Source organism: Sus scrofa, chromosome 6 (genome assembly GCF_000003025.6).
Source record: "Sus scrofa isolate TJ Tabasco breed Duroc chromosome 6, Sscrofa11.1, whole genome shotgun sequence".
Lineage (NCBI taxonomy): Eukaryota > Metazoa > Chordata > Mammalia > Artiodactyla > Suidae > Sus > Sus scrofa.
This window is the reverse complement of record NC_010448.4, coordinates 106,187,074-106,200,007: the sequence shown is the minus strand read 5'-3', so window position 1 is coordinate 106,200,007 and position 12,934 is coordinate 106,187,074. Positions and strand designations below refer to the sequence as shown.

Sequence of the window (12,934 nt, the reverse complement as noted above, 5' to 3'; positions counted from 1 at the left end):
AGTTTGCAAGGAAATTGAGGTCTTGGAAGGACAGGCTTACTAAATAAATACAGGCCTTTAAAAGAGGGAAAACAGGACATTATCAAGACTACTGACTTTAAGAGATCCCATCGTGGTGCAGTGGTTAACGAATCCGACTAGGAACCATGAGGTTGCGGGTTCAATCCCTGGCCTTGCTCAGTGGGTTAAGGATCGGGTGTTGCCGCGAGCTGTGGTGTAGGTTGCAGGTGTGACTCGGATCCCACATTGCTGCACAGGCCGGTAGCAACAGCTCCGATTAAACACCTGTCCTGGGAACCTCCGTATGCCAAGGGAGCGGCCCTAGAAAAGGCAAAAAGACCAAAAAAAAAAAAAAAAAGACCACTGACTTTACAACAAGTCTGTTTATGGTGGAAGAAATTTTTCTCATGATTTTCATATTCACAAAAGTCATGTTTCTTCATACCAGCATTAAGAAAGTCAAAAATAACCTTTTTATTAAGGATTTAGTACCTTATGGAAAGAATTGTTCAGGGTTTCTTTATTTAGAAACTAGAACTAGACTTGATGACCCTGAATTTGTTTGTTTTATTTTGTTTCTTTGATTCATCTCAAAATACAGAATGTCCTTTTCTTCTATTCTGAGATGTGATATGCCTGATTACTTAAAACAGAGACAAAGCAATATTTTGAGAATTTGTGTAAGGCCATGCTTCAGAAATTTAATATCAGAGTTGAGTATATTTTATGCAAAATTATGTGATTTTATTTCCCCCAAATATATAACTTCATTTGTCAGCTTTATTTAAACACTGTAACTCTTGAACAAAATTGTCAGTTTTGATGTTGTTGGTTTGTATTGGTAAAATTCTTTCCACCTTTTAGAGCCACTGTTTTTACCAAGTAATGTGTTTTAGTTTTATTCTCCCAAAATAATTTCTGTTCAGCGTTCATCTGAGTACTTTTTGTCAATCATATGCTAAAAATAAAAGGTTATTACTACCTAGTATGAAAACCCAGCAGCCACATATGGAATTGTTCATCATTGAATAGCTGTCTTTGGGTTGTTTTTTTGAACCTGTTCCTCTCTGTGAGCAGTGTTTTCATGTATGTGTTTACATGTACTCACCTCTTTATCTGTGTTACTCCTCCTTTCAGTTGTTTTTAGTGCCTCCCTTCTTAATTTTCTGAGTTTTCATTTCCACCCTACCCTTCTGCTTAATTGACCATAAAATATAGTACTGAATAATTCTCATTTACTAAATGTGTTAATGTTTTTAATTGTTTTCTTACTACATAAGACATTTTAAATGGACCTTAGGAAAGCTTTTCTCTATAAAAATTTACCCCCAAAATCTTTTATTTTTGCATTTTGGTTTAACCTACAATTAATACGCTCCTGAAAGTGATCTTCAGTAGAAAAGTGTTCCCTTTTCATAGTATCATTTTATAAGGAGCTTTTATAACATGGAACCAGACAATGTGGCCTAACCAAATATAACTAATGTAATAATACTGTGTAATGAGGTATGATTTTTTTTTTAAACAGAAGTCATTTTAGTAAACCTTTTTTAATTTAGCAACTTTAAGAAACAAAGAATAATAGTCTACTGTAAATAAGAACATTTGTTTACTGTTTTCTCTTTTGTCTGAAGACAATACAGAGGAAATGAAGGGCAGATGCGGGAGCTACAAGATCAGCTTGAAGCAGAGCAATATTTCTCGGTGAGAATCATTTTTAACATATAGACTGTTTCAAAACTTGACTCAAAACAAAGTATTTAGGAGTTCGCGTCGTGGCACAGTGGTTAACGAAGCCGACTAAGAACCATGAGGTTGCGGGTTCCGTCCCTGCCCTTGCTCAGTGGGTTAACGATCTGGTGTTGCCGTGAGCTGTGGTGTAGGTTGCAGACGCGGCTCAGGTCCCGAGTTGCTGTGGCTCTGGTGTAGGCTGGCAGCTACAGCTCCAATTCGACCCCTAGCCTGGGAACCCGACCCCTAGCCTGGGAACTTCCATATGCTGCGGGAGCGGCCCAAGAAATAGCAAAAAGACAAAAAAAAAAAAAAGGTATTTAGATTCTTTATGTGAAATGTGATTCTTTTTCAAATGATTATAAAGTGGGTTTTTCCCCTTTCTTACCTCCAATCTCTCCATTTAATTTCTGAATCTATTTTCATGTTTAAGTTGACATGACTGTTTTTGCAAGTATTTCCAGAATTCCTTTCAAACTGGAGCTACATTTAAGACTTTGTTGGAGTTCTCTGTGGTCTAGAGGGGTAAGGATCCATTGTTATCACTGCTATGGCACCAGTTTGATCCCTGGCCCAGGAACTTCTGCATGTCATGGGTGTGACAAAAAAAAAAAAAAAAAAAAAAACAACTTTTTAAGGGCTCTATCTGGTAGCAAACTCTAGTGGTTTCAAGTGCCAGTATTATCATGTGTGGTTCATGCATGAACATTACAGTGGCCTACATACATACATCTATAAGCATAACTACATATAGTTTAGGTATAACTAATGTTTAAAAAGCTTTTCCTCCTTTACCTCTGTGTGCACTTTATGCGTGTTAAACTTTTTCTCCATAAAAATCACTTTTTTATTTGCTGCAGGCCAAGTTGTTTTCACTACTACTGTTGATCAGAATTTATGGCTAATGATTTGAGGCTTTGTTGAAACCTTTGAATTTTTGTTTATTTCTTTTGGTTGCCAAGCTGTGGCATGCCATGTCAACTTAATGTATACCTAGCTGCCCCATTACTGTTAGATGGCAGCCACCTTTCTTGTGAGCTTTATGCATTGTAATCAAATGCATGGAGTTTGAGTTGCACTGGTAAACATGCCTTAGAAACCAAGTGTGAGCATTATTGGAAATAATGATTTCCCCAGATTTCTGGACAATATTAGAACTCTACAGAATTTAACACAATTAAGAGCTTCATGCTCTGCTCTTTCTGCTTATCTCCTAATAAACATGGTGACTTTCTATTTTTGGATATTTCTTCTTGGCTTATTGTACTGTCAGTGGAACATGTTTAAAACCTTTTTTTTTACATTCAAGATTGTTGAAAAAACCTTTTCTTGAGTGTAAATTAACCCTAATTATTGAAAGTGTGTGGTACTGACTTAAAAGTGGTCTATAATATCATGTACATCTTCTTGTCTTTAGGATTCCACAGAGCAATCATTCATTGCCTTCATATTTTGAGATGGATGTCAAATGACTTGTGGTGGTTCCTATGGATTCTTGATTTTTGCTTCTGTAAAAACAATACAAAATATTACCCTGTCTTAGTTAGGATTTATTCCATTGCTTGTGAAGAACTAGGTTAGATGCTGTTAAATTTGATAAGCTATTATAAACCAAATTTAAGGTTTTCTTTAGTCTAGGCTCTCAAATCTGATTTTTTTAATCTCATTAATTACTCATAAAATTCAGGAATTGAAGTCAGAGAAAAGAGAATCTGATTCCTAAAGGCAAAATGGATTATTTCATTTTAGAAATTGTAAACATTTAAACTACATAAATTAGACATCATTCTTCATTTGCATTCCCATAGAAATGTATTTTTTTTCCCTAGAGAAGTGCTATTTCTTAGATAATTAAATGTACAGTATAAAAGTAGTTCTCCACAGCTATTTGCTGGACCTTACTATTTTTTTTCCCTTGTCTTTTAAACTAAAAAGGGTAGTTTAAAAAAAATACATAGACTTTAGAATTGGGGAGTTCCCATTGTGGCTCAGCAGTAAGAACCTGACTAGTATCCATGAGGACGCAGGTTCAGCCCTTGGCCTCACTCATTGGGTTAAGGATCCAGTGTTGCCATGAGGTGTGATATAGATCGCAGACTCAGCTTGGATCTGGTGCAGCTCTAGCTGTGGTATAGACCGGAGGCTACAGCTCTGATTTGACTTCCATATGCCACAGTTGCAGCCCTAAAAAAAAGCAAAAAAGATTTTTTTAAAAAAAGTGGAATGGGAAGTTTACTCTAACTTCAGCACCTAACAGTGAATTAAATATTTCTTGATGGAATTGACAAAAAAGGTAGTGAATTTTAGAAGAATCAGTGTTGTGTAATAAGTTAACAGAACACTTGATAAATCTTGTTTATAGGTATTTCTTCTACCTCTCCTAATCTCCCACTTCATCACCCAAAAGAGAAGTGATTTCTCTAACATTGTGCACTTCAAGAATTGAACTACCTTTGAATAAGTTATGCTTGCTAAGTTTTTTTTATAATGTTTTTCCCAAATCAATGTAGTATTTAATAAACCTTTGGGGTATAATTTCTGTGTAATAAATTGTACCCATTTTGAGTCGTTGGTAAGTTTTGACAAGGGTGTATACTGTGTGACTACCACCACAATCAACATATAAAACCTTTCCTTCGCCTTTAAAAAATTCCCTCCTGGCCTTCCTTCTTCTCCACCCAGCTGTATCTGCAGGCAACCATTGATGTACTTTCTGTCCTGTTGATTATTTTCACCTGTTCCACAATTTCTACTATGTGGAATCATGTACCTACTCTTTAGCACCTGGTTGCTTTCACACAGCTTAACCTTTTTTAGATTTATCATGTTGTATATATTAGTAGTTCATTCCTTTTTATTGTGGAGGAGTATGAGTACATCAGTTTTAAAAATTCATCTGTTGATAGATATCTGGGTTTTTTTTCCAGTTTGGAGTTATTGTGAATAAAGCTGCAATGAAAATTCATATATAAATAAGACTTTGTATGGATATATATTTGTATTCGTTTGGGGTAAATACTTGGTACTGGAATTGTTGGCTCATGTGTTAACTTTATAATAAACTATCAAACTGGTTTTTAACCCACCACAAACACTTAATTTTTCTTATCACTTGTTTTGCAGACACTTTATAAAACCCAGGTAAAGGAACTTAAGGAAGAAATTGAAGAAAAAAACAGAGAAAATTTAAAGAAAATACAGGAACTGCAAAATGAAAAGTATGTCCAGTTTACTTTAGAATAAGTATCAGTACTATAGCAAAGCATCTTAAAGTTTTAAGATATGGAGTAGATGTGCCATTATTCTCATGGCGGTGGAATAGTAAATCTTATTGGGCTAATTGAGAACAAATCAAACCAGATTTAGATTAAAATTTCCCTTTATGGTGAAGAAATAATTTGATGCAAGTCATTATTTTATATTAGGTAAAGGTATTTAAGGTCTTCCCCTTAGTATTATAATGCAGGTTAATTTCTTTTCTTTCTTTTTTTTTTTTTTTTTTTGTGTGTGTGTGTGTGTGTGTGTGTTTTAGGGCTGCACCCACGGCATATGGAGGTTCCCAGGCTAGGGGTCAAATTGGAGCTCTAGCTACCAGCCTGCACCACAGCCACAGCAATGCCAGATCTTTAACCCACTGAGCGAGGCCAGGGATCGCTCATGGATGCTAGTCGGGTCTGTTAACCTCTGACCCACAGTAGGAACTCCTAATGCAGGTTCATTTCCATTGCATCTGTGCTTTTCATCTTATGAGGAGGTAATCTTATAAAGCTGACAACTGCTCATAGCTAGTGTCAGAACAGACAGCTTTAACTTTTATGGTTGAAGTAAACAAATATATAATTTACATGTACACCTTTATGAATTACATGACAAATATCATTATAACCACCACCCATGAACAAAACCTTGCTATCTAGCTCAGAAGCCCACTCTCTCCCGGCTCCTGCTATGGCCTTATCCCTGCCCAACACTAGAATAATTACTATCCTGACATTTTTTGTCTTTTTTTCTTTTTATAATCACACCTATGGCATATGGAAGTTCCTGGGCTAAAGGTCAAGTCAAGAGCTGCATACACAGGCCTACACCACAGCCACAGCAACACCGGATCCAAACCACATCTGCAGCCTGTGCCACAGCTTGCCACATACCAGATTCTTAACCCACTGAGCAAGGCCAGAGACTGAACCCACATCTTCATGGACACTATGTCCAGTTCTTAATGCGCTGAGCCACAGTGGGAACTCCAAGACATTTATTTATTGACGGGACTAAATCATTTGTCCTGTATAGTTTTCCTCAGTTATGATTTTGCCGATTTTATTTTTTTAGTTAGTTGAACATTTTCATTGCCCTTCTGTGTTTCTTGCAAATCAGTGGTTAAATCTAGAGTTGCACTGTCCAGTGTGGTAGCCACTAGTCACCTGTAGCCATTTAAATTTAAATTTTAGTTAGTAAAATGAATGAAGGAGTTCCCATTGTAGCTCAGCAGAAATGAACCCGACTAGTATCCATGAGGTTGCAGGTTTGATCCCTGGCCTCGCTCAGTGAGTTAAGGATCTGGTGTTGCTGTGAGCTACCATATAGGTCACAACTGCAGCTCGAATCTGGTGTTGCTGTGGTTGTGGTGTAGGCTGGCAGCTGCAGCTCTGATTTGACCCCTGGCCTGGGAACTTCCTTAAAAAAAAAAAAAAGTGAAAAAAAGAATTAAAACTTTAATTCCTCGGAGATACTAGCCACATTTTAAGTGCTGAGTAGTCATATGTGGTTAGTGTCTACCATGTTGGACAGCATAGGCAGAACATTTCTGTCATCGTAGAAAGTTTTATTTGACATCCCTAATCTGGAGGCTTAAACAGATTCAAATCTGATTTTTAGAGACTACTTCATATATAACTTTATAATGTCTGGTTGCCTCTACTTTTAGTAACCATTGGCATTCAGTATTTAGATCCTATTAAGGTATTGACATTAGGTACAGTCTAGGGTAGGCACAAAACTACATTTCCTGGTTATTTCTCTGTGACAGTAGTAAACTCCTTTTGTAGAGCATAGTCTGATGCCATTCGTCTGCATGGTATCTGCAGTGTAATGTGCAGTCCCAGTTTGTATACATTCTCTGTGGATGGAGTCCCCAATCTGCCATGTACTGTATTGTTTCATAGCATTAAGTTGCCCTTGGTTGATCTATTTAAGATAAATATATTGGAGTTCCCATCGTGGCGCAGTGGTTAACGAATCCGACTAGGAACCATGAGGTTGCAGGTTCGGTCCCTGCCCTTGCTCAGTGGGTTAACGATCGGCGTTGCCGTGAGCTGTGGTGTAGGTTGCAGACACGGCTTGGATCCCGTGTTGCTTTGGCTCTGGCATAGGCCAGTGGCTGCAGCTCCGATTCGACCCCTAGCCTGGGAACCTCCATATGCCGTGGGAACGGCCTAAGAAATAGCAAAAAGACCAAAAAAAAAAGATAAATATATTGATCCCCACTATTGGGCTGTGTACTGTGCTTTGTGTCAGTGATTCAGTGATATAATTATTAATATGTTTTTTACATTTAAGTGCTTCGGAATCTAGTCAGTAAACAGAATTAAGGTAGGTGGGTTTGAGAACGTGCTACTGGAACATATTGAAGGGATAGATCCTTCATTTTACCATATGAGATTCAGATAACATTCCCCAGATGACAACTAAGGAGAGTAGAATTAGCCAATGAAAGCACTGAGTCCTGGATTTCCTGTTGTGGTGCAGCAGAAACAAATCCAACTAGGAACCATGAGGTTGCGGGTTCTATCCCTGGCCTTGCTCAGAGGGTTAAGGATCTGGCGTTGCTGTGTCCTGTGGTATAGTTCAAAGATGCAACTCAGATCCTGCATTGCTGGGGCTGTGGTCCAGGCCAGCAGCTGTAGCTCTGATTCAGCCCCTAGCAAATGCCATGGGTGCGGCCCTAAAAAAGCAAGCAAGAAAGAAAGCACTGAGTCCTAACCAGTAGACCACCAGGGAATTCCCTGGAAAGTTTTATTTTTGTTGCCATTCTCTATTGTATATCCACAACACCTAGATCAGGGCCTCACTGATTAATGTAGATGGACAAAATTTACATGAATTTATCCAAACAGCTTCTCAATCCCATCCTTTTCTGCCTACTTAATAACAACTCCAATAATTCTCTCTCATCTTTGCTACATCATTTTTTTTCCTTTCTGTAGCCATTCCCATTATTGTCTAAGCATACAGGTAAACATCTCCTTAAAAGGTAACCAACCTCCTTTTCTTTAACTGCATATCCACTTCTAGGTAGCATCCTGGCTTTTGGGCTTCCTTTTGTAGCACATTTCCTTGAAATGTGACATAATGTTTATCATCAGGTACTCTTCTCCCATTTTCTCTCAAGCTCACTCACGACTTCTGCCTTCCTACTCTACCAAAATAACCTTTCTCAAGATCACCAGTGACTTCCTCATACTTAAAAACTGTAGTCAGTTCTCAGCTTTAATTTTATTTAATAGCAGCAATTGACATAATTGATTATGTCAGAATCTCTTGATAAAATTTCTTCACTTGGCTTCTGTGATATCAAACTCTCTTTTCCTCTTATTACACTTGGTAACGTTCCCCATCCTTTTTTGCTCTTTTGTCCTTTTCCATCTCTGAGACTGTTAAAGTTTGGAGGGCCCAAGGGATCACTCCGTGCTTATTCTCATTCAGCCTCGTGGCTTTAAATTGCATCAGTGTACAAGTATGTTCTCCCCTGAATTCCAGATTTGTAAACCCAGCTGTCTGTCTGATATCTCCACTTGAATGTTTAATAAGCCATCTTATATGTAACATGTCCAGAAAAAATGCCTTGTTCCCCCACCTTGCCATCCTGCTTCTCCGTATTTTTCCTGTCAGTATTAGCTATTCTTTTATTCCTAGTTGCTTAAATCCAAAACTTGCAATCATCCTGGATTTTTCTTATACTCTACATGCAATCTGTCAATAAATACTAGCTATAACTAAAAAAAATATATTCAGACTCTGATCACTTCTCACCACTTTTATCATTTACCAACTTGATCCAAACTGCCATCATCTCCAATCTTGATTATTTCACTTGCCTCCTACTGGTATCCTTGCTTCTGTCATTGTTCTCCTACTAGTCTTATCTTCATCAGCAGCCAGGATGATCTTTTAAAAGTAGAATAAAAACAAAATACTCAGTAAAAGCCAAAATCCCTGTATTGTTTTAAAAAGCCTTGCAATATTGTTTTCTTGCCCAGCACCCCGTCTCTCACTCTTCCTTCAGAACATTTAGGCATTTGTTACTAGATGTTTCCTCTACCTAAAATTATTCCCAGATACATACATTGGCTCACTCTTTTATTTCCTTTATGTATTTTCTCAGTTGTCAGCTTAGCAGAGAGGCCTCCTTGATCACCTCTATAAAATAGTAACCACACTCTATAAAATATTAACCACCCTCACAGCTTCTTCTACCTTTCCTTTCATTGTTGTTCTCTGTGGCATACATTGGTCATTTCTTTAAATTGTCTCACTCTAGTAATGTATGCTTTCTGAGAGCAAGGAGTTTGTTAGCGCTGTATACCCTAATTCCTAGAACAGTGTTTGGCACATAGGAACATTCAAATAAATATTTGTTGGACAAATGAATGAATGTTATTACCATTATTTTTAGTTACTTTATGGTTGAGACAGAAAATTTTATTTGTAATACTCCCTTAGTAGAAAATAGCTGGAAGTGATTCATTCATTTAGTAACCATATATTTTATTGAGCACCTACTGTGTATAGGGGTTGCAATCATGCAAGATCACTTATTGAAGACAGGTTCTTTGGGGAGTACAGGCATACTGGTGTGATCTGGTTGTGTTCTGAATGTCAGTTCTGAAAAGCTTTAAAGTACAATTCCCAAGGAGCACTCTTAGAATAGTTTATAGTAGTTTGCCAATCTGTTTACAAGTCTTCATAATTTCATTGAATTTCAGAGCTGGAAGGAACCTCAGAAATAATGTAGTTTAATTCTATCATTCTAAATATTTGAATGGAAGTATAAGGAACTTGCCCAATGTTCCTCCCAATTAGTTAGTGATAGAACAGGGTAAGGGCTCAGGTCTGGCCTCTTGATTTGCTAGCCAAAGACTTATACAAAGGTAGGTGCAATGCTACCTTTTATTCCTGATCCCAGGAAGTTCCTTTTCAGGAGTATACTGCTTGCCATTGTTTTATTAACCTCTTCTTAGTTAAGCAGAATAGCAGGTACAAGATTAAAGTGTCCTTTATTTTTTTTTTTAGTTTTTCTAAGTGTGAGAGATTAAATTCATTACTGTTACAGAATGTTTGTAATGGATGCAAAGTTTATTTTAAGCAGGAGAATATTTAATTCTTTTTATTATTTAAATATAATTGTGTTTTTAAGCATAATAAGTTAAAAAGATGAACTGAGTTCGTTTATATTCATTTTTCTTTTAAATCTATTAGAGAAACTCTTGCAACTCAGTTGGATCTAGCAGAAACAAAAGCTGAGTCTGAGCAGTTAGCTCGAGGACTTCTGGAAGAACAGTATTTTGAATTGACTCAAGAAAGCAAGAAAGCTGCTTCAAGAAATAGGCAAGAGATTACGGATAAAGATCACATAGTTAGTCGGGTAAGTGTGATAAGTTATGTGATTAAAATTAATTTAAATCAGGTCACATTTTAAAGTGTTTGGGTAAGTGTTTGTGCATGAGTATTTACTTATACGTAGTCAGCCTGTACTTATATATGAAATAGTTTATACAATCCAAAACAACTGTTAATGATTGAAGTTCTTCCTTTTTTTTTTTTTTTTTGTCTTTTTAGCGCCACACCCACAGCACATGAAAGTTCTCAGGCTAGGGGTCAAATCGGAGCTGCAGCTGCTGGCCTACACCACAGTCATAGCAATGCCAGATCTGAGCCGTGTCTGCAACGTACACCACAGCTCATGGCAATGCCGGATCCTTGACCCACTGAGTGAGGCCAGGGATTGAACCTGTGTCCTCATGATTAGCAGTCAGATTCACTTCCACTGAGCCACCACAGGAACTCCTGAAGTTCTTAGTCAGTGTATTAGATCTTTTTCTCTTTCTAGATCTTAATATATTTTATGTGAAGAAATACTTAGCTTAAATCCATTTGCTTTATTATATTAATAAATTGCAGCTGATTTTTTTGGCCAGAAACCATTTTGGGATGAACAATTCTTCGTAGGTATCTACAAATCCGTTATAGAAAAGCCAGTACCTATTTCTGAAATTTATACTGGCATATAAATTACGGTGCTAGAAAGGAGAATTGCAGAGATTTTTCTTCTTGGTGATTAAGCCACCAATAAGTGCTCTGGCATAAGCAGATCTGGGTTCAAATTCCAGCTTTGCGCCTAAGAAATTACTTGGTCTTGGCAGTTTGCTTTAACTTTTCCAAGTATCTGATTTTTTATCTATAAAAATAGAAATTATTCCTATTGATACCTATTCCACAGGATTTTTAAAAAAATATTTTTGGTCCGTTTCCACAGCATGTGGAAATTCCTGGGCCAGGGACTAAACCCAGGCCACAGCAATGACCCAATCCACCTTAGTGACAACACTGGATCCTTAACCCACTGTTCCACAAAGGAACTCCTTCCACAGGATTCTTAGGAAGATTAAATGAAATAATATAAATAGAATGCTGAATATATACTACGAAAGTAATTATTTGGAGGACAGAGGGAACAAAAAGTGTTCATTGAACTGAGAAGATATCTTGGGACTGAAAAACAAGTTAGGCAGCTCTGTATAATCAATGGGTCAGTTCACTTATTATAGGGTAACTTACGGAGTGGGATCCCACAGACAACAATCAGGAAGCATCATTTTACAGCTGGACTAACAGCATATGGAAGCTCCCAGGCTAGGGGTCAAATCAAAGCTGCATCTGCCAGCCAGTACCACAGCTTATGGCAACACCAGATCCTTAACCCACTGAGCAAGGCTAGGGATCGAACCCATGTCCATATGGACACTATGTCAGGTTCTTAACCCTCTGAGCCACAATGAAAACTCGTGGGGACAATTTTATAGTTAACCTTGGGTATGGGAGAGTAAGTATTTAAAAACGACAGGAAGTGCATTATGGGGAGTTCACATCGTGGCTCAGCAGGAACGAATCTGACTAGCATCCATGAGGGCACAGGTTCGATCTCTGGCCTTGCTCAGTGGGTTAAGGATCTGGCATTGCCGTGAGCTGTAGAGTAGGTCTCAGATGCAGCTCAGACCTGGCATGGCTGTGGCTCTGGCATGGGCCAGTGGCTAAAGCTCCAATTCTACCCCTAGCCTGGGAACCTCCATATGCCATGGGTGCGACCTTAAAAAGACCAAAAAAAAAAAAAAAATTTGTGGGAATTCCTGCTTTGGCATAAGGGAATTGCTGGCATCTTGGGAGCACTCTGGGATACAGGTTCAATCCCTGGCCCAGCACAGTGGGTTAAGGATCTGGCATTGCTGCAGATGCAGCTTAGATCACAGCTACAGCTCAGATCTGATCCCTGGCCTGGGAATTCCATGTGCCTCAGGGCAGCCAAAAAGAAAATAAAGATAATAAAAGAAAAAAAATTTATGAATGGGTAACTAATCTCACAGGTACCAGGAACACATCAGCAAAGGTCTTCATCATTATTTGAGGACCACCAGAGCATGGAGGCCACCTGGTCCTAATGATTATTAAAGAATATTAACTACAAAGCTCTTAGTGTCAAAGAAATGATTTTATTGCACAGTACAGTCCTGCGTAGTGTTGGAGAAGTACAGAAGGAACTGTGTGGGTATACGATGGTATCATTTATGCTAACAGCTATACAACACTCAATCAAACATTTTAAATTGTCATTTTCATCATCATCATTTAGATGAAGAAACTGAGGCCCACAAAGATTGTGACTTGTTGATGGTCACAGAGCTAGAAAACTAAAATACTGATTTCCTACTTTCTAGTCTTGTTCTCTTTTCATTACATTTTTTTTATTCCTTTCATTCATATGTATATGTATGTGTATACATACACACACTGAAATAATTTTTGGAAGCTAACAATTGTTTTAAAATACTTTAGGAGTTCCCTCATGGCTCAGCAGGTTAAGGACCCTGTGCTGTCGCTGCTGTAGCTCTTGTTACAGCCAAGGCACAGGTTCCATCCCTAGCCTGGG

At 37.9% G+C, this 12,934-nt stretch overlaps 1 protein-coding gene across 1 annotated transcript in view; it reads left to right on the top strand.

Moving 5' to 3' along the window:
• ROCK1 (Rho associated coiled-coil containing protein kinase 1) overlaps nt 1–12,934 on the top strand; it is a 151,100-nt gene that overhangs the window by 114,991 nt on the left and 23,175 nt on the right. The window contains exons 21-23 of the mRNA XM_005653400.3: nt 1,635–1,704; nt 4,855–4,949; nt 10,210–10,375. Coding sequence (XP_005653457.2) covers nt 1,635–1,704; nt 4,855–4,949; nt 10,210–10,375 — 331 coding nt within the window. The remainder of the gene's footprint in view (nt 1–1,634; nt 1,705–4,854; nt 4,950–10,209; nt 10,376–12,934) is intronic.